Consider the following 22532-nt stretch of genomic DNA (forward strand, 5'->3'; position numbering starts at 1 on the left):
CATTTGTTGTGTCAGAGGAAAATGGATGGAGTGGGATGCTTAAAGAAAAAGAAAGTTGATTGAGCCATGAAGACTGTTGTGCTAGACGGTTTTATGTCAACTTGACACAGGCTAGAAGTCATCTGAAAGGAGGGAACCTCAACTGAGAAAATGTCTCCATGAGATCCAGCTGCAAGGCCTTTCTTAATTAGTGATTGATGGGGGAGGGTCCAGCCCATTGTGGGTGGTGCCATCTCTGTACTGGTGGACCTGGGTTCTATAACAAAACAGGCTGAGCAAGCCATAGGGAGCAAGCTAGTAAGCAGCACCCCTCTATGCCCTCTGCATCAACTCCTGCCTCCAGGTTCCTGTCCTGTTTGAGTTCCTGTCCTGACTTCCTTTGATGATGTGGCAGTGCTGTAGAATCATAAGCCAAATAAGCCCTTTCGTCTCAATTTGCTTTTTGATCATGATGTGTCATCACAGCAACAGAAACCCTAAGATGAAGAATGACCTGGGACAGAGTGTCTTGCGAGTCCCAGCAGCCTAGCCAGGCACTCTCTGTGCAGTCCTTCAGAGAGCTCTCCTGTGCCAGCTGTTCTGGTGACTCAGATGAGCATGGAAGAGTACAGTTTGGTTCTGAGGACCCAGGTCTAAAAGGCATTGATGAGGTCAAGATGGAAATGGAGGAAGATGGGAGAAGCTGGGACTATTGATATGGAGACCAGAATGTAATTGGGGCTCAAGGAGCTGCCAGGGGCCTTGGGAACCTTAGAGGCTCTGAACTTCACATATGCCTGCCCCCATCCCCCACTCTACTGTGTGTCTTTAACAGCAGTGATCTAGAAGTGGCCAAAGTGAAGAGGAACCTTATGTGATTCTGTGTGGTAGGCAGCTTCCTGAGAGAGGTGTTCAGCAGCTTCTCTGGCTGATCTTATCAGTCCATGACTTCCTGCTGGAAAGCCAGGAAAATACATGGAGGCCTTGAAGTGCTGTGTGAGCTTTAGTTTGATTTTGCCTGGACCTTGGTTGGAGGCACATTTTCTTATATGAAAATGTATCAGTCCATATAGCTTAGAATTCCTTAAGTATAGGGTCTAAGGACAGGACCTAGTTCCACAGCTGACTTGGTTGTCATGCTTCACAGGCTACAGGCTTCTCTCAGGTCCCCAGAGGAACTGCTAGTAGTTTCTGCCCATGAGGAAAGAATGCAACAAGAGCCTTGGCCTTATTAAGAAACCATGGGCTGTATTCTAAGGCTGACCATGCTGCCTGCCCAAGGAAATTCACATAGTGTCCTATGGAGAGCAGTGAGACACCTCCATCCCAGCTGACCCTCTGTGCTAGGCTTGGACTTGATTGAGAGAGGCCATTTGTTGGGGCCAACTAGGAGCTGCATCTAGTGGATCCCAAACTATAAAGCCATAGACCCAAGTGCAGTGTACCTCTACTGCCTAGTCCACAGGGATGTAGGAGAGCCCACACCTGAGCCCAAAGGCAGTGGGATGTTTAGAGCCTGGCCTTGGTAGCAGGGCTGGTGAGCCCTTTTGCCCTCTGTGCTTATCCTGGAAATGAGGCTCCTGTGGTATGGCCTGCAGGATGTAATTCCTTTTTAGGTCACCAACACTCCTCTTTGGAGGAAACCTACCTAACAAGGCCTGGTTGTTGCTATTTTTAACTCTGCTCTTGGCAGTGTACAGGGTTGGTGACCACAGGCTCACAGTGCAAGCTTCCTGGGAGCTGAGTATGGCCCTGTATTTGGGCAGCTGCACAACATCCCAAACAGAGAAGGGACTTATTGTTGGAAGGCTGTGCACCAACCTACATGGGTGTATTTAATTCCCTGTTGCAGTTTCTGGCCAAAACGTCTAGTTTGCTCTTTTCCAAAATATTTTAATATACTTAATATTAAATATTATTTAATATGTTTTTGAGCTTTCCTTGAAGAACGTAGTTCATGGAAATGGCACTTTAACCCCTGTACCAATTGTGGTATCTCTAAGTCAGAAGCAGCTCATTTTGTCCTGGAGAAGACCTGTCAGTTCCATTGTCAGGCAAGGGCAGTGTTGAATGGAGCTCTACATCATACACAGCCACAGCCTGTGGAGGGCTAGAGCTTGTTTTGCAGTAAGCTTCCTGTCAGTGGTATCATAATGTGACATCTTATACCTGCTGACTTTACATTTTTTTATTAATAAAATTTATTCTATGTGCTTTTCACATCATGTATCTTGATCTCATTCATTCCCTGTCCCTTCACATCTGCCCCCCCCCCCCAGGAATAAAACAAAATTCAAGAGAAAAAAAATGAAGAAAACAAAATGAGAAAAATTAACATCAAATGTGGGGAGGGAAGGAAATACAAATCTTGTCAGGGAAGCTGCAGTGTGGCCCACGTATACTCCTTGGTCCATACATCTCTACTTGCAAGTGTTCATTGCAAAGAGTCATTGGTCTGGTTCGAGGCCCCTGGTCTCTTCTACATGTTCAGTGCTGAGCCCCCACTAGGATTCTTCCTGGACATCCTGCTGGCACCCTGTGTTGTGGAGATCCTGCAGCTTTGGGTCTGTGGGTCAGGTCCCTTCATGTGCTCCAGCAGATCATAGATGGTGTGGATGTTGGGGCAGGCCAAGTCATAATCCTGAGTCTAGGCATGGGCAGCTATAGGGTTGGTCAGCCAGATGGGAAATGGGGACAGCTGTTTCATGCTCACAATTTCAGGGATAACTCAACCACACCTCCACTAACAGGGTTGAATCTGTTGTGCTGCCCTGGTGGAGTACAGGGCCTGCTCTTCCAAGTGTTACAGCTGAGGGAGATCAGGGATAGCTCTCCCACTCTTGTGACCACAGGGCCAACTCTCCCAGGGGCTAGCTCCCAGGCATTGGTGGGCAGGGGGGAGGGCTTCTTTTCCCCACCCATGCTGCCACAAGACAGATGAGAAATGGGGGCAGCTCTCCCATGCTCACAACTTCAGGGCTGGCTCACCCACTCCTGCACTAACAGTGTTGGCTCTATTGTGCTGCCCTGGCAAGGTGCGAGGTCTGCTCTCCTGGGTGTTGCAACCAGCTGACTGTTATACTCTATCCTATAGAGATCCTGCTGTCAGGCAATCCCTGAGGTCTACTGGTTTCTCCAAGAAAACTGACCATGCTGTTCTCAAGCCAGCTATGTTGCCTGCCCAAGCTCTTTAAGGGCACAAAGCTCCTTCCAGAAGCCAGTTAAGGGCAGCCTAGGAGCCAGGTGGTTGTCTTGTAGCTGCTGTGAGGACTTTGCATGAGGTCTCCACCCTCCCTGGTCCTGAGTGGGGCAGCTCTGTGCCCAACATGGTGACATCTCCCTAGCCCCTGATGCATCCTTTGTCATGAATGCTAATGTCAAAGCAATACCACTTGTCCTCCTGTGCTGGGTACTTGGTGTGGTTGTACTTTTTTGTTGGGACTGCCAGCCTGCAAATAATGACACAGAGATGCATTGGCCTGGAAGTTCCAACCCCCATTGAGGCTTCGGTAATGGTCACGCCCACAAGGCGGGGCTGAGGGAGGAAGCAGAAGACCCAGGATCAAGAGGAGAGGTCTCTCCGGACTGCGCCATACCTTTGCCAGACCCTACAACCTATCCCTTCATTTGTAAGTTACCCCACAAAATAAACCTCCCTTTTAACTACGTGGAGTAGCCTTAATAATTTCACCAATACAGAGACTTATTGTTGCTTATGAAAGTTTGGCCTTTAGCTTAGGCTTGTCCCCAACCAGCTCTTATAACTCAAATCAACCTGCTCCTATTAATCTACATTCTGTAATGTGGTTTGGTTACCACTGCTCTGTACCATGCATCTAACTTCTTCAGAGTCTCATTGGTGTCTGGCTGGGGACTCCATCTTCTTCCCTGCATTCTCTCTCTCTCACTGGAAGTCCCACCTATACCTCTTGCCTAGCTATTGGCCATTCAGCTTTTTATTACACCATTCACAGCAATACATCTTCACACAGTGTACAAATATCCCACAACATTTCCCCTTTTTTGTCTAAATAAAAAGGAAAAGGTTTAACACAGTAAAACTGCATATAATAACAATTATCAGGTATTATCTAATTAAAAAGGAAATGTTTTAACTATAACATAGTAAAACTATATACAATAAGGATAATTTTAAGGTAATAATTACATTCACAGTGTCCAGTCCATATGTGTTTGGCAAATCCAGAGAAAGAACTGTATTATCTATCTTATCTTAGTAAGTCCAAAGTTTTATTCCTAAACCACCTTCTATCATAACTTGTATTACCATTCTAAAAATATCTTTTTAAACTAAACTTTAAAACATCTTCTTAGATAAACCACTTAAGCTGTTATGTCTCAGAACCTTTATAAACTTTACATATCTTTTGTAAATTTCCTTTCTGAATTTGGTAACAAGGAAAACTGTAACTATAACGGTCCATCCAGTCTTCAACCCCATCAAAGACCTGAGAAGGATATAATATTACCCGAGTAAACAGGAAGTGCAGAGCAAGCAACTTCCAAAACTGTAGAAATGACAGAAACAACTGACTGCCTGGACAATAACTCAAGGTTCTTTTGCAGCATTGGGGCATCCATCTTCGCCTACAGGCCTAGAATATCTGAAAGACTTTTTTGCATTCTGCAGCATTTGAGGCAAGGGCAGTTTCTTGCCCAGTGCCTAACTTTGCCACAATGAAAGCAAACTCCATATAGAGCTTCTTTGATGACCATCATCCTTTTTTGAAGTATATCAGTGCTGCCAGAAGCAGATGTTTCTCACTATCATGAAAAGCCTTGTGTTTTTAAAATACCTTAAATACCATATTCTGTAGGTCTCTGAAGTATTTGAAGAGCATCTGTCTATCTAAAATACATCTCTTTGACCTTGAAAACATACCTAACATAGTCACAAATTTGATTGTTAGATGACTAACTACTAACCTGTATTTCTTAATTATCATAAATAGTAGTTTCAAGGATTTGAATAACTTTTAAGGACTAGAAATTTACATTATATTGTTAACTGAGCTGCATAGGCACAATACCTTAAACAAGAGTAGAAACATATATGCAGTATAACAAAAATAACCTTAAATTTGTATCAGTATACAAAAAATCCATACCAATGTAAAATATTTAAGACTAGTAGTTGATTTTTTAGTTTAAAAGTAGATTCAATAATTTATCATTTTATCTTTTCATTCCTATATTCCTTTTTCTTTTCAGAACGAGGTTCTTCATTCTTTGCTTAGTTTCCTCCCTGTCTATGACCAATAACAACTTGCAGCCAACACCTGTAAACAATGATAAACATCCATAATCCACTGAATGACCAAAAACCATCCACTCCACCTCCTGGGAATGTGGGTTTTGTGTTTCTCTAGACTGCTTCCTGTTGTCTTGGGGGTGACGGTATCTTTAGGGGACCCTGAGAAAATTGGGATAATGACCAAGTCCTCGGAAGGCTAGCTGTATTGTTTTTTGTTCAGTCTCTGTGTGATGGAAAGTGTAGAGCTAGTCTTTGCTAGAATAGTCTGTGAGGTCAGACCATCTCAGGTGGCAACTTTGAAGTTGTTCTGGATGCAGAATTTTGAGGAAACTTCAACAGAGGCATTCTGAGAGACTGGATCATCTGGGCTACTTGTCTTTATTAGTGTCTGGTCTTTTTTTTCCTGAAAACTCATAAATTTTTAAAGGCAACATATATATCTGCATTAACATAAGTATGGGATGTGTGGTGTGCACAAGTCAGCTAAAGATGTTTTTTTGTTCTATGTTTGAATAGTTAAAAGGCATCTGTCTATTTTCTAAGTCCATTTGGACTGAGCAGCTGACACTGGGTGCAAACTCCTGCTTCAGGCAGACACAACAAATCCCCAGAGCTGGGGAGGGTAAATGCATCTCCAGGACCAGAACCCGCTGGCATGAGGCATGAGGCTAGTCTCTCATGGAACCAAGGTGGGTGGAGGCAGCCACCAGCACCACTCCATGGAAGTAGCTTAGCAGTTTAAGATTTGTTTTCCATGGTCAGAAAGTGCTGCATATCCAAACTGTAATATAGTAAGTCATGAGAACTCTGTAATCAACAAGATTTATCATATCTCATCCAGTCTTAGAGCTGTTCCCATGTATATGTCACCTGTCCTGTAGTCTTTCTTGGCTTTTTCCCTCATGTCTGTAGCCAAGATCCCCAGGAAAATGGGTACAGACAATCATAAAAAAATAGTTTAAAAATAATAGTCTTTAAAGAGAAAGTAAAGTAATATAAATAAATAAGTCACATAAAGATGAAAAATACTGTAACACAAGGAGTTTAGACCTTTTATAGGTGCTTTGTTAATTTTTAATTTTTTTAAATGCTAATGAGAAAGAACTGCTGAAGTGCTCAGCTTCACTGCAGGCCTCTTAAAAGAGCTGCACCTTTGTACACCGAGCCTACCTGAGAGGCTGCTTTCTCTGGCCCTATATGGATATTCAAGCCCCACATTAAGTGCCAAATATAGTTGTACTTGTTCGCTGGACTGCTAACTCTCAACTTGGTATATACATTCTCATCAGTCCCTTACAACAATTGTCTAAGGAGGACAAATACACTTCAGACCCTCAACTGAGGCCCGGGGCCTCTGAAACAGATGGCAAAGCAAGAATCAGTTCTGTGTGGTTCCTGGACAGGGCTTGCTCTTCCTCTGCTGACCTTACCCCTTGCTAAGTGGGCAGCTACAGCTGGTTGGCTTGCTCACTGGAGCCTAGGGAAGTGCTCAGGAGCTTGTGGGCTAGACAGTCAGTGTTGCTATTATTAAGAATCAAATTATCTGAACCCGTAATGAAGTAAGTGACAGTAAACCTGACGGTAGAGATTACTTGGGCTCACCTCTTCTTAATGACTTTGTTGTGCTGTCTTTGCCTGTGGCCCCAGTTGACCTGCCTGTGTTGTGAGTCTGGAATTGCTGCCGGACAGTGAACTACCCGTGTTTCCACCCCGAAGGTGTTGATGTGTATTAGTGTGCTAGAGGCATTGGCCCCAGGGAAGTGGGTAGGCGCTGTGCACAACCCTTCCAGCCTGCCTTGTCTGCATGGTGAGTTGAGCAAGTACTCTCACTTGACCCCTGAGGAGACTCATGTCGCCTAGGGCAGTAATTCCTGGGATGTTTTAGAAACCAGTGGAAGATTGTGTGCCTGCTTTGTCACATGGCATTGCAGCTAAAGTGTTACTTGCTCAGCTGTCTCAGAACTCCCGACGCTGGCCCTCTTCCCGTCTTCCCAGAGAGTGGCAGTATCCTATTTCTGTGCCCCTGGGACTTTCTGCTTCCTCAGCATAGTGTTTACATGTGCCTTACAAATTACTGCATGGCTTCGCTCCCTTGTAAAAGAAGTAGTTATTTTTTTTAATGTTATCCAAAAATGTCCAACAGCATGTCACTAAAAATTACTATTGTCTGATAAGCCCCTTTGAATTCTTCGTTGTGTACAGTGGCTGGCTCAGTTTTGAATGTGCTCTCATTGGAGCGTGCAGGCAGGCCCTCGTGGCAGCCTTTTAGACAGCTGGGTATAGTATGGATTCACAGGGTCTGAGCGTAGATCTTCACTGTCGTGGAAGCTGGACACAGGTTCCATAATGAGTGTCACAACAGGACAGTTGTAAGGAACCTGCCTTCTCATCGGCAAGCTAGAAGAGGACAGAGACCCCAAAGGAGGTCAGAATTTTCCACCATCCAGGCATGCTCACTGTAACACTTGAAGGTGGTTTTTAATTCCATTCCAGTGCTCCAGCAGGGACTATGGTCACTGGCCCAAGGGGATGTAGACTTTTGGTCTCTCTGGCCTTGTTCCTACCCAGTTAAACTACGAGTGTGTTCAGCACATTTGCCTGGTCAGTTTCCAGCCTGTGATGTAAAGAATAATGGCATGGACTCCAGGCCAATCCCACACCCCATCTGAGCTTGGCAGATTTTTAAAAAAATTTATTTATTTTATGTGCAGGCGCATTTTGCCTACATGCATGTATGTGTGCCTCATACATGCCTGATGTCCTCAGAGGTCATAAGAATGTATTGGATCCCCTGGAACCGAAGATATGAGCCACCATGTAGATACTGGGAACCAAACTCAGGTTGTCTGGAAGAGTTGCTAGTGCTCATAACCACCGAGCCATCTCTCCAGCCCAGCAGATTTGTGATTTTCTCACCAGCTCCTCTACTTCCATTATCTTCAAGCAAAACTGGACTCTGGAACAAATTATCCACAATTGTTCTTGGGATTATCTGCAAAGGAACAAGATAGAAGTCTCCTCCCCTTTATCACTTTGCTTGAAGGACAGCATCGAGTCCTAGTGAACATCAAGGCAGGACTCAGATGCTCTGGGTCATTGTTAGACCTGATTGTTCTCCTGGGAGAAATTCAATTTTTGTGATTTTTTTTGGGATATTCTTAACATATGGCTCACTTCATATAATTGGGATATTTAGTGAGGGGGTTCTGCTATAGGTCCATACCATAAAACCCTCAGCATGACCAGGATGTGATTATGCCATCCTTTGCCATCACTTCTCTTCCCATGCTGCCACTGGGCAGCTACCTTGCTTTATGATGAGTCAGCATTTCTAGTTTCTTTCATTCATTCATTCATTTATTCATTCATTCATTTGTATAAACCGACCCTAAAAACATATGTTCTTTTTCTTATGACTGTTGATCCTGTGGTGAGAGGACGGTTTCTGTGACTTCCATCCTTTAGGATTCACTGAGACTTGATTTATGGGCAGCAGAGGCTTCTTTTGGAGAATATACCCTGACAAGAATTTGCATCTTGCAGGCACTGTGTGTATGGTTCTGTTGTCACAGGTTTGGACTCACAATTATCTGTCCTGTGTCCTGATTGTGTTTGTATGCATGAAAATATGGTGAGTGTGCGCATGTGTCCGTCCATAATCATATGGTGGCTGTGAATCTGCACATGTGTACATGTGTTGTCACTGTCAGTTTTGTCCAGTGTGCTTTGTGTCATTGTCCCTCCTCCCAGGTTGTTTTCTGTCTTCCTCTCTGAGGGCTCTGAAGTGTTCATCCTCTGAGGCCTTTCTGTCATCAGTACTGCCCTCTCCATCCCCGTACTCCAGCGTGCTCACTGCAAAGTGGGTCTTTCTCTGTATAACTGCTTCAAGCCTGTACCTTCCTAATGTGGGGCCCTGGCTGGCAGCATACTCGAGGCCTCTCTGCCTGCCCTGTATTTCCCATCTTTTACTTGCTTTCCAGGCTAGGCACTGCAGCAGGACATATGTCTGACTCCAGGGCCATCTGGTACCTTGCCACAGGCCCTGTGAGACTGGTGACTGCCTCAGTGGGTTTGGTTCTGGGAAGGATCACAGCCACATCACACAGGGCAGGTCGTATGGACTTGCCCTTGTGAGCACTGATGCCACTGGGTTGGGGCTTGTCTATCCTTGCTTGCTGTATGTACACGTAGCTTTTTGTTATTTCCCATGCCTGCTTTGCTTTGGGTTTTACATTCTGTTCTCGTTTCTGTTTTAGATGTTTGCCCTTTTACCAACATTTTGTGTGGTTGTTCTAGTTTTGTGATACACAGTCATGTGTCATTTAACAGTAGGGACTCATTCTGAGAAGCACGAGATACTTTTGCTAAGCAAGCATCCAGAGCATACTCCGTCCATTCAGTGTGGCCCCTGGATGTAGTAAGGAGATACGGTGATTAGAGATGGAGGAGGCTGTTGCTGCACAATAGGCAGACTATTTTAGGGAAGCCTTTTTTAGTAAGGAGGAACAGAACACTGTATCTCTGAATATACAGCACACTGAATACGTACACCAGGACAGTCATTATGGCCGGCTCTTCTATAGTGCTTGTACAAAACTGGCTGAGTAGGATTAGCTGTGTGCTGGCATCGGCACAGATGGAAACACATCATGACATCATGAGGTGGTAGGATTTCCAGCTCTATTACAGCATTGGAGACCGCTATCATACACATGGCTTGTCATTGATGGAAACATCATTTTGAGTGCATGATGGCAGAGGTCCACTGTCTGTGAGATCTGATCTATTGTACCTGTGTGCTGCGTGGAAATCTGGAGGTTGTAAAGAGTTATAATGTGGCATAGAATTGCATCTGTGTATGCTGAAGAACCTAACAGGCACTGTCATTGCTTCAAACCTGAGGTCTGCACCCCTACTAGCCAAATTTGATTTTGGACATGAGGCCCAGCATGTGGCTGGTCTTGTGTTTTCCCTGAAAAGCTCAGCTTTTACACTGACAGCAATGGCTAGCTGAGCCCAGATAGCCCCTACCCTGATGGCTTAGAGATGCTACATTTTCTCATGAAAATCTGCCTGGATAGTACTCCCAGTCTGCACCTTTTCTTACTGAGGTATTTCTGAAGGTATTTCTGTGGTTACCTTCCTTGGACATTGCTTTTACAGAGTCCAGCCTTAGCCTGGGTCTTTGCCATTACTGTTTGTAGGTTTTCTGCCCGGAGGTCTGTGAATCTTGGAGTTGATGCTTCAGAGTTTCTGTTTCAGGTGCTCTAGGAAGGAGCCTGTTCCTGGGCAAGTTCAAGTCTTGTTCCTTGGTGGTGGTGATCAGTGCTGCTCTGGCTTTTCTGCTTCAGTTCTGCATTATTCCTCCCTCGCCCCAGACTCCATCCTCCTGTTTTCTTCCCGCCAGGCACTTCTTATGGACATGTTGCTGACGTTGCTAATTAAGGAATTATCTTTTACTTGTTCTTTTCTGGTGCCCTTTGTGGATTTGTTATTTATGCCATTAACTTTGTCCCTTCCTTGAGGATACTGTGGTCTTCATCTCCTAGTCTGTGGCTCTTGGTTTCTGACTGGAGTAGCTCTGGCTCTGTGGGCGCAGTGGACATGGCTTACTCTGCTGTGTGGTTGTTCTGCAGAGAATTCTCTAAAGTCAGGACCTTTTAACCTTCAGGTTGTAGGGTTTTCAGCAGGACGCCAGGGACTCCTAGAACTTATCAATGCTGCTGCTGCTGGCACAGTGGTAGTTGGTGAGGTTCCTGGTGTGCTGGCGCCCTCTTCTGTCAGTTGTTGAGTCCAGGTACCCCCGCTGGTTGTCGCTTGTTTTCCTGATTGTTAGTTACTTCTTGAGGCTCATGGTTCTTGTCTTGTCAAATGCTACTTTTTGGGCTTTTCCTTCCTTCATGCTTTCTTACCCAGTTATCCAGGGTTGCTTCTTATTTTCTTTTCTTTGTGCTTACCTACTTCAAATTGCAGACCCTTGAGATTTCCCTTGAGCCCACACACTGATGTCCCAGAATCTGCCCTAGAATCCCTGGGACTTCCTCTATTTTCTGACCTAACTTTTTGCTACTCTGGGAGCCCTGGTCCAGGGTGGGGTGGTAGCTGTTTTATCGTCTTCAGCCACTGAGGCTGTGGTGTAGTTTATTCTGCTTATGTATAAAGACATGTATCATAGCTTGTATATTGTGTGTGTGCACGTGCATGTGTAGCTTGTGTTCAATATATGTAGATACATGTATATATGAAATTTGGCAGGACAGATTTGGGGGATTAGATTCGGCCATCCTGGAAGTACGTATCTAAAGCAGTAAGAAGCCATCTTTGTGGTTGCCCAGGCTTTTTCTTCACTCCAAGGACTCCAAAAACCTCTTGGAAACATGTCCCCAGTACTGCTTGGGGTAGAGCAGGTCTGTGGTTGGGATTTTTCTGAATTTTCATCTTCTATGAGATTATATTTATTTTGCCTTTGTTCCTGATGAATGTGGCCTTTGTTCTTGTTGGAATATGAATGAATTTGTCCCCTGCAGGACATCTGGGGACCCAAAGTATTTCCACTGAGTCCATGTTCCCTTGCTTGTCTCTAGATGGCCAGAGGACTTTCCCAGTCTTTGGTTTTCATAGGTTTGGTGATGTTTGGTTTTCTCTGGCTTAGCTTGCCAGGAATCCATCAACTTTCTAGAGTTTGTGAATCTCAGAAAACTAGGAAAACTTGAGCTGTGGTTATTTAAAATGACTTTTTTTTCTGCTCTGATCTCCACCTCTTCCTTTGTATTCTGTTTACAGTCCTATGCTGCATAATGTTATAGTCATCCATGTTTTCACCCAAGAGGTGGTGGGTAGTTATGCAGCTAAAAAATTCCTCCAACCTAAGAAAAGTATAGCTGAAGAAGCAAGAGAAGAGGATCTACAGAAGAGAGAGAAGGGTCCTGAGGACATGCATCATGGGGGCTGAGCAGAAGTGGATTTCAGCTTAATTCATAGAGCTTGAAAATACCAGAGCACCTGGAAGCATCTTTTCTATTATTGTTGTTGTTGTTGTTGTTGTTATTGTTATCATTGTTGTCATTATTATTCATTTTTAGACAGGGTTTCTCTGTATCCTGGAACTCACTGTGTAGACCAGGCTGGCCTCAAACTCCCAGAGATCCACCTGCCTCTGCCTCTTGAATGCTGGGATTAAAGGTGTACACCACCACCACCCAGCCTGGAAGGCCTTTCTTAACATGGAAAGTTCTGGGTGTGATGTTGGCCTGCAGATGAATCTATTATGAATATAGCATACTGCCAAGTCTCTTGAAATATTGTTCATGAGGAGAACAGGCACACCAGCAGCAAAGCATCTTGATGTACATCTGTGAGGAGATGGGCACACCAGCAGAGCACCTGGATGTAAGTCCACAAGGAGAATGGGCACACCAGCAGAGCACCTGGACGTAAGTCCACAAGGAGATGGGCACACCAGCAGAGCACCTGGATGTAAGTCCACGAGGAGATGGGCACACCAGCAGAGCACCTGGACGTAAGTCCACGAGAAGATGGGCACACCAGCAGAGCACCTGGATGTAAGTCCACGAGGAGATGGGCACACCAGCAGAGCACCTGGATGTAAGTCCATGGGGAGAATGGGCACACCAGCAGAGCACCTGGATGTAAGTCCACAAGGAGAATGGGCACACCAGCAGAGCACCTGGATGTAAGTCCACGAGGAGATGGGCACACCAGCAGAGCACCTGGATGTAAGTCCATGAGGAGAATGGGCACACCAGCAGAGCACCTGGATGTAGTTCTGAATGATGTTCCTGTTTGAGTGCTAGTTCCTAGGTGTGTGTTCTCGTGAGAGAAGCATGCACTGTCAGCAGAGTGGCCCAAGCTAGGGCCAGTGTGTGGAACCTACAAGGAATGTCTACCCAGCACATGCCTCTGGTGCTGCTGCTGTGGCCAGGTGAGGCCATCTTGGCTTGGCCCTCTAAGGTGACACTCTTCAACTATACCCCAGTGACACAGGCTGTTGGGATCTCAGGAGACAACAGTGCCTATTGCTTCCCTGGCCATGGTGCATGTGTTGTAATTGTCCTTGTGGACTCCACATCCCCAAGTATAATGCAGATGGGACCCAAGTCAAATGTGTCCAGGTATGAAAGAAAAAACAAAGGAGCCCTGCCAGGTGGCAGTGACCTTTGGCTTTTCCTCATGCCAGCTCATGGCTTCTTCCCATCACCTGTGGGGCAAAGCCGCATCCTTAATTACTAGAAGCAGCCTATGCAGGGCAGGAACTGGCCCCGAGGTACACAGTGGTAGCTATGGGGTGATCTCCAGACCACCAGTCCAGTATGGGAACAGATTTCAGTGCTGAAGACCAGAATCCAGGGCAAGATGAAGTCATTGATGTGCAGGGCCTTAGGCAAAGCTCTTGGGTGCTGTCCTTGGGCACACTTCACCACTCATCAGGTTCATGTTCTTGAAGTTGCAAAGCACCCCGGTTTTCAGGGAAAGTCAAAGCCTATGCCACACACACCACAGCGGCGGAGGTGGTACTTGGGAACTTACAATGAGATTAGGAAGATGCTTCCTGCCCAGCCTGGGTCAGGTCAGAATTTGCCAGTGCTGGCCCTCATCTAACAGTTCCTATGAGGATCTACTCATCACTCCTTCTGTTCCTTTAAAAGTCTTCGCTGATATTATACAAGAAACATGCAAACATACTTTATTTTTTAAAATTTCAATGTAGCTGAAAAAGCCTAAATCACCCCTTGACCCCTGCCAGCCAGCCAGCTCTCCTTCTAGAGTTGTTCTTGTGATTTGTGTGGGGCTTTGGCTTCTATGTCCTGTGCCCCTATGCCAGATGTTCAGGACCCCAAGACTTTCAGAGTTATTTGGGGTTCGCTTTGATGAGCTCTTAATCCCCGTTCTGAAGCAGTCATAGTGGGGCTAAGGTCCTCCCAGGTGAATCTGGTGGGCCCTTCCCTGTGCCTGCGCTTTCAGATCCACACAGTGCTCTGCTGCCCTAAGTGTCTGTGGGACACGGGCTGTGCTCTCTGGCCCTGGTGCTGGCTGTAGCTTTGCTTGATGCTCAGGTGGGCTCATTACTGCTCTGGTCCTGCGGCTGTGCTGATTCCTGCTGTGTATGGGTTCCATCTCCTGTTTGCAGGCATTCAGTTTGTAGCTGTCTATCAAACACTGCTCTGGTTTGTTTGTTTGTTTGTTTTGTTTTGTTTTTTGAGACAGGATTTCTCTGTGTTGTCTTAGTCCTGACTGTCCTGGAACTCACTTTGTAGTCCAGGCTGGCATCGAACTGACAGAGATCTTCCTGCCTCTTCCTATTAAGTGCTGGGATTAATGACAGAAGCTGCTCTTTTTAGCCAGGGACCTTCATTGGAGCAGACTGATGTGCTGGCTAAGTGTGGCCCTTCAGAGTACCCACCCATCTATTATGCTCCTCCTTCTCCTGGTCCTTCCCCCCGAGTCTAGGTCTTGCTGTGGGTCCCAGTGTTCTGTCATGTGGAAGACAGCACTAGCCCTCTTCCAGGTGCTATCTACTTAGTTATCTTATGGCCATAGCATGACCTGATCTACCTTCCTCTCTGTCCTGGTGAGGTTATCTTTTCTTCTGGAGTGTCTGGCAGAGTCTGAACTCCTTCTGAACAGTGCCCATGGTGTCTGGGGAAGGATTTTTATGTCTGGTGTCATGCTATGCTTGACTATTAGGCTGCTGTTTTTCTTGCTAGCCTGTAGCTCCTTCCTTCACAGCTCATGGGGTGAGGGGTCCTCATGTAGCTGTTGATCTTGGATCCTTGTCTTGCAAAGATATAGAATCATGTTGAATGTTGAGTTCCAGTCATTCAAATATTGACCTTTGTGCTACTAATGGCTATTTGCCTAATCATCAATAAAAACTCATTTAGAAAGGGAAAATGTTACTTGGAAGTTAGATGAAGACAGAATTAAAGACTTGCAGAGAGTTGTTATGTAACTGTTCATAAAGTGAAAGTTGTGACTTTGGGGGAACTTCCTCCTGAGTGGGCCTGGGGCAGTCAAAGGAAGGTGCAGAGAAGCTAGCAGGTGCCTGCACAAAAGGTCACAGTGTCCAGGCCTTTGAACAGGAGATTATTAAAGTGGTTCCCGTCAGCTGTCATGAACTGAGTGGAAGACTGCTAACATTGGTGTTACTTCATTTTTAATAGGAAGCAGGGGCATCACCATGGATACCAGCATCCATGTCTGAGTACCACATTACTACTCCACTTTCATTCTACCCTTTCTCAGTTTAGTAGAGCTAAGTAGTAACATTCTGAGGAGTTCTAGGAAGCTGGACTCAGCTGAAGTCCTGAGACTATGAAGATCATTATATGAGTTCAACCTTCACCCCCATTTCTTGTGCTACACTATGTGTCAGGAATGTAATGACAAAATTGCAGGGTGACAAAGTGCTCCAGGTGGGCACTATGCCCCTGTACCATAGCCTTCACCTTTCTGAGGAAAGCATGCATTGTAGATAGGCCACCGTTGGGACAGGTGGCTTCTAGAGGCTGCAGGGATGGGAGAGATCAGCCTGCGGCTGTTACCTTTGAGAGGCAAGTCTTTTGTCCATTGGTGGCCACTGGCCACGTGATGTGGTCATCATCATCATGTGTTGATGTTAATCCTGGGCCCTGGGAAAGTTCCCCATTATAATGACTATGTAGCTGAGATCCACTCACTCCCTTCTGGTGCTGTCCTGGAGCACCTGCCACCAGGTGGAGCAGCAGCTGCTGGCCTTGCTGCTTCGCAGCTTCTGCAACTGCAGGGCTGCTTATGATGCTTGTATGGAAGCAATATGAAGCTGGACCTGGAGTTCAGGGAAATGCAGAGGCTGCAGGGCCATGGGTAGGTTGCTCATTACACCCAAATAGCTTCTAAACCTTTGGCTCTAGGTACACTGGCTTCCAGCCCTGCCTGTAGGTTTTTCTGCTACCACCTTGGCCCTATGGTGACAGTAGCCCCAACTTAGTGGTTCCTTTTCTGACTCCTTCCAGCCCTTCCTTTCCTCTGTACCAGTTCCTCAATGTCTGCTGGGGCTCAGCCTTCCATCAGTGATCTGCTTCCTCCCCCCACCAGGTGCTGCCCTTTCTGTACTTCAGAAGGGCAGAACCAAGTGCCTCACCACCTTCCTACCCAGGACATGCATGGGCTTCCTGTGTTGTACTGCCCATGCCCAGCAAGGTTTATTACTGGTAGATGTAGGCCTATACTGCTGTCTGGACTCACTGAATCATTTACTGTGCTTCTCTTTGGCTGAAAAGTTTAGGACTCAGTGTATGTGTGGTGGGGGAGGGCAATTGAATCAGAATCCTTGCTGATAACTTCAGCAATGTGTTGGAAACCTAAGCACCTTAATGGTTGGACAGAGGTAGGTTGTGAGCTGTAGACAACTTCAGGCCATGCTACTCAATACCCTTGAGACCATGGGTGTTTTTCTGCCATACACTAGACTCCTCCACTGCTGTAATTAGATAATAGGGTAACACCTTGTAGAACTAAGGAGAACACAAGATATGCATATCTGGTGCTTCAGACAGCATGGGTACTGGAGTGAGCTTAGAAGTCAGCCTTGATGGTTCCTGAATAAGAATGAGACTGTGCATACTAAGCTCACACATGCATTCGTACATACTGGCACACAGGCAATGCTCTCACTCTAATTTAAGCTGATACTCACATCCTTATGCATGCATGGTGCATGCACAGGAACACACGCTGTCACACACATGGTTGCCTGGACTCTGTCTCTCAACAGGTATGCACAGCAGTGTTAATGATGTGATGAGGTTGTGACTTGTGTTGAGAACTTTCCAGATGTTCTCCTGTCCATATGTATTACTTTGTTGTGCTTAAAGAAAGATGCCTCTAGGTTATTGAAAAAGGTTCTCAAAAATTTGGAATCCTTGCTAAGGAAACAGTAGAGGCCAGAAATAAACAGTTGGAAGCATCAAGGTGGCAACCAACCCATAGAATCTGTTAAGAACTTGTGGACACAGATGTCTGGACTTTGCCCTGTTGACTGGGGGATGCTCTTGTAGCAGGAATCTTAAATGGTCTAATTAATAAAATCAAACCTGAGCCAGGTATTGGGGTGAATGCTGGAAGATCAGAGAAGCAGAACAAGCCACACCTGGCCAACTTCTCAGCTGATCCTGTTTCCTCAGACTGGAAGCCTCTGTGTCCTCATCCCAATGGTTCTCAGCTGAACTGCTGCTCAAAAGCCTGAATGATTAACCAGCCAAATGCTTCTAGTTTCTGGTCTTCACGCCTTATATACCTTTCTGCTTTCTACCATCACTCCCTGTGATTAAAGGCATGTGTTACCATGCCTGGCTGTTTCCAGTGTGGCCTTGAACTCACAAAGATCCAGAGGGATTTCTGTCTCTGGAATGCTGGGATTAAAGGCATGAGTGCCACCATTTTCTAGCCTCTGTATCTAGTGGCTGTCTGTTCTCTGACCACAGATAAATTTATTAGGGTGCACAATATTTTGGGGAACACAATACCCCCACATGCTCTGGCTATGGAGGCAGCATGTGAGATGTGCCACTTTACCCTGCAGTGGTTTTGTGCTCTAACTCTGTGTTTTCTCCCCAGGTCCTGCATGCACACAAGCCTCACTTCATGGCCTTGCACTGCCAAGAATTTGGAGGGAAAAACTATGAGGCCTCCATGTCTCATGTGGACAAGTTTGTCAAGTAAGTCTCAGCTGGAGCATGTGGACTGTGGGATAGGTCTTTGAATGCCACCCTTTGAAACTCATCTGTGGGTCATGTTGAGGCAGTTGCAGTTTTCCCCAGAGAGGTGTGGCTCAAGGGTCTGGCAGCTGCTTGCCTCCAAAGAGTAAGCACCTGTGCTAGGCTAGGGGGCCATGTCTTGGGGACCCATTACAGCACTTAGGGTGGATGGGTGCTAGCCAGCCTGCTGCACTGGATGATGGATGATGGGCAAGACTGGGTTCTACAGCAGCTTCTGTGCTTTGAATGGGATGACAACTTTATGTCATCCAGGAAGGAGGCATTGTATGTGTAGAGCCAGTACAAATTGTGTTCTGTGGCTCCTTAGAGGACAGAACCATCTGGGTCTCTTGAGGTGGCTCTGTGAATGGACACAGAGGGGAACAGAAAGCAGGTACCCAACCCTGGGCTCCAGGTCTAGAATTGGAGATCTTCCTCTTCTGTGGCTTTTGGACCCAGCTCAGAAGCCCCTGTTTGCACTCAGACATCATTGTGTCCATTCTGCTTTTTTTTTTTTTTTTCTGTCTTCAAGAAGCATCCTAACAGTGACCAGAAAGATGACTAGGGATGAAGAGGAACAGTCAAAATTTACATTTGCAAAATGTAGTTTTCAGTAGAGAAATGGAGTGAAGTTCTGAAAGAATTGTAGAACCACATCAGAGTTGCATTGAGGTCATTTGTTGTTCCTGGTGTATGGCTTTGAAAGAAGTCATCTAGGCCACAGCTTTGACCATGGGGAATGTTACAGAAGAAGTATTCATGTGGTGTTCCTGGGACCTGCCCTCTATTGGAACAGCTTGGCATGGACACAGCTGGGTCCTAGGTTTGTGACTTTCCCTCCATTCCTGGTATACACTGAAGGTGCTACCTACCCTGTGAGTCTCTGGTGTTCATTCCATCCTTGGCCCTGCTGCTGCCTCAGAGAGAGTGAGAGTGAGAGAGAGAGAGAGAGAGAGACAGACAGACAGACAGACAGACAGACAGACAGACAGACTCTCTGTGTGTCTGTGTAAGTAAGGGGTTGTACATATGCCACAGAGCTCATGTAGAGGTCAGAAAATAACTTTTTGGAGTCAGTTTTTTCAACTCTTTTGTGAGTTCCTGTAGACTGAAGTTTCTTGGTCCTACCAGGTCCCAGCCATTTTTTATTTTTTATTTTTTTATAAAATAATCACTCAGAGGCTTAATATTAATTACAAACTGTTTCGTCTATGGCTCAGGCTAGCTAGCTATTACATCCTAAATTAACCTATTTCTATTATTCTATGTATCACCATGTGTCTTGTGACTTTACCTGTGTTCTATTACATCTTTTTCCCTCTGGTGTCTCACAGCATCTCTCCAACTCCACCTTCTCCCAGTATCTTGTATTTCCTGCCTGGCTGTGTCCTGTGTTGCCATAGGCCAAAACAGCTTCTTTAATAACCAATGGTAGTAACACATATTCACAGCATACAGAAAGACCATCCCATGGCACTTCCCTTTTTCTGTCTAATCAAAAAGGGAGGTTTTAATTTTAACAAAATAAAATTACATATAACAAAACAATTATCGAGCAAGAATTACAATTATAATATCTAGTCTGTTAGTATTTGAAAAAAATTAAAATACTCTGTCCTATACTCTGGTGAGTCTAAAGTTTCATGTCTAATTTATCTTTTATCATGACTAAGGAAAACTATAGTTATAACGATTTAGTCTTCATCTCCATCAAGACCCCAGAAGGATCTAATATTATCTGAGTAAACAGGAGGTACATTGCCAGAAACTTCCATAATTCTGGAAATGACAGAACATCTGGCTGTCTCGACAGTCATCAATATGCAAAAGACAGACAGTTCTTTTGTAATGTTGGGGCATCCATCTTCAGCCTAGAGTATCTGGCAGACTTTTCAGAGAAGCAAGAAATTTGAAGGACCGTTCTGCCTATTTTGGCAAAATTCATCAGTCACTTTTCTCTGTGTCCTGCAGAATGTCTGGCAGTTTCTTCCATGAAGCAGGAACCTGAAGGACCATCTCACCTTGCTTTGGCAAAGTTCAGTGGTCATCTTCTTATGGGTCCTGCGTGTCCAGTTTATACAACATACTGTCAAGCAGTCTAGGCAGGAACAGTTTCTTGTTCAAATGGCTAGCTTTTTCCATATTGTAAACAAACTCCATAATGAATTTCTTTGATGCCCATCATCCTCTTTGAAGTAATTGATACTGCCAGGAGCAGACGTGTTTCATTGTCCAGAAAAGTCCAAGTTCTTAAAACATTTTAAATGTCATATTCTGTAGGTTTTTGAAGTGTTTGAAGATTATCTAATTGAAATGTATCTTTGTATACCTAAAAAACTTAACTAACATGACTGTAAGTTTGATTATCATAGATGACTAATTATTAATGTGTATTTAATTATATATTACAATTTTAAATGAGTTGCATAAACATAATACCTTAAACAAGAGTAGAAATATACATAATGTGTAACAAAATTGACCTTAAATTTATATCAATAAACCAAAATCCATATCAATATAAGTATTTTGAGATTAACAGTTGTTTTTTGGATTAAAGTTGATTCAATAATCTATCTTTTTAAAAATCATTTCTGTATTATATCCTCCTTTTTTAAGAAAGAAATTGCATTTATAATCAACTCCCTTTAAATAAAAACATTTTAAACAAACATTTATAAACAATATTTGGGAAATTTGGGTGTAGCTTTTCATACTATTTCCTGCTGATTGTGGGTGCTGGTAATCTTATGGGGATCCTGAGAAAATTTAGAATTATGGTCAAATCTTGACTGTAGTTGTCTGTGAGGCTGCATCTCAGCCAATTGCCTTGAAGCTGTTCTGGATGTTGGATCATCTTGGCTGTAGATCCCATTGGAGACCTCTCAGGGGGTCTGCCTTGATGGAACTATAATAACCTGGAAGGAATCCACAGCTTCTCATCTTCTGTGGAAACAAAAGCAGAAGCATCATATCCTTAGACCCAGATTTTGAAGTCAAGATACCTTTAAAATATATATGCTGGTTTAACTTAGCAGCCCCCACAATCAAATGTCTCTCTATAGTTTAAAAAAAAAATCTCAAAGATGGCACAATTATATACAGTATCCAGACTCTCTGTGTATTTTCCATTTTTGCGTGGCTTTTAAAAAAAAATCTATTTCTTTTTTAAGGACTTTCTCTATCCTTTTTTTTTCTCCCAAGCCTATGTATAATTTTAAATACAGGTAACCTGTTTAGAGTTGTTTTTTTTTTTTTCCATCTGAATCCATTTTATTGTGTATCTTTAATTCTTTTCTGACCCAGAGAGTTTTTAAACTGCTAAGCTGCATGGCTAGAACTGAAGTGGCACCCTGGCTGCTGGCTCTGCCCTGTTTGGTTTCAACATGGCAGAGGTATGTTCACTGCCAATTCTGGGAGCCATGCTCACCATCCCAATTCTGGGAAGCACTGGGTCTATGCTTCCATCAAGCAGCTTATAGCACATTGCCCACAAGCCCCATTTAAATACTCAGTAGTCGGACCTCTGGAAAGAGCTGTCAGTGCTGCCAGCTTGGGTCTAGAATCCCTTTTTAAGCTTTTGTCAGGTTTTATGTGAAAATTCTGGCCCCATGTTGGGTGCCAGATGTAGCTTGAAGTTTCTCAGTCCCACCAGGTCCCACCTGGGCAGAAGACATTTTTATAAAATAATTACTCAGAGGCTTAATATTAATTTCAAACTGTTGGGTCTATGGCTCCGGCTAACTAGCTATTACATCTTAAATTAACTCATTTCTATTAATCTCTGTATCACTCCATGTCTTGTGGGTTTACCTGTGTTCTATTACATCTTGTGTTCTCCCCCATACACCCCTAGCAGCTTGCAGCATCTCCCCGACTCCACCTTTCTTCTCCCTGTATCACTCTTGGATTTCCTGCCAGACTACATCTGTGTTGCCCTAGGCCAAAACAGCTTCTTTATTAACTAATAGTAGCAACATATATTCACAGTATACAGAAAGACCATCCTTCCTACAGCAAGTTCCAGGAATCAAATTCAGGTCTCCAGGATTGTACAACAAGTGCCATTACCCATTGAGCCATCTTACTGGCCCTTGTTGCCACTTTTTCTTGCTCCTTTACTCCTGTTTACATCTGACCTAAGCTTGACAAGAAAAGAGGAAAGTGTTTCCTCAGTTCTCAAATGCCCCTTCTGGTGGCAGCTGGGAACCTCAAGGTCCCTGTGTATAGAAAGATCCTGTAACCAACCTGTTCCCACCAGAGAGTCTCTTCCAAGCAACATGTGCTGCATTCCCACCAGTCAAGGTCTTTCTTAGAGCTTGATCAGGTTTCAAAAACCCTGCAGCTTTCTCCCAAATAGTCTATAACTTTAAGGCAGTTTTAATGAAAGTGTTAAAAGCATTTTCCCCGACACTCTATAAGCAAATACTGATAACATGGAGAAGCATAGTACAGAAAACAGCTGAAATGATCTTGAGGAAAACCAAGGCAGCATTCTGTTGGCCAGGATACCAGCTCTAGCT

At 44.6% G+C, this 22532-nt stretch overlaps 1 protein-coding gene across 1 annotated transcript in view; it reads left to right on the plus strand.

Annotated features, from left to right (window-relative positions):
* Inpp5a (inositol polyphosphate-5-phosphatase A) overlaps positions 1–22532 on the plus strand; it is a 199398-nt gene that overhangs the window by 74501 nt on the left and 102365 nt on the right. Inside the window, exon 3 of the mRNA XM_036198061.1 lies at positions 17870–17970. Coding sequence (XP_036053954.1) covers positions 17870–17970 — 101 coding nt within the window. The remainder of the gene's footprint in view (positions 1–17869; positions 17971–22532) is intronic.

Source organism: Onychomys torridus, chromosome 1 (genome assembly GCF_903995425.1).
Source record: "Onychomys torridus chromosome 1, mOncTor1.1, whole genome shotgun sequence".
Lineage (NCBI taxonomy): Eukaryota > Metazoa > Chordata > Mammalia > Rodentia > Cricetidae > Onychomys > Onychomys torridus.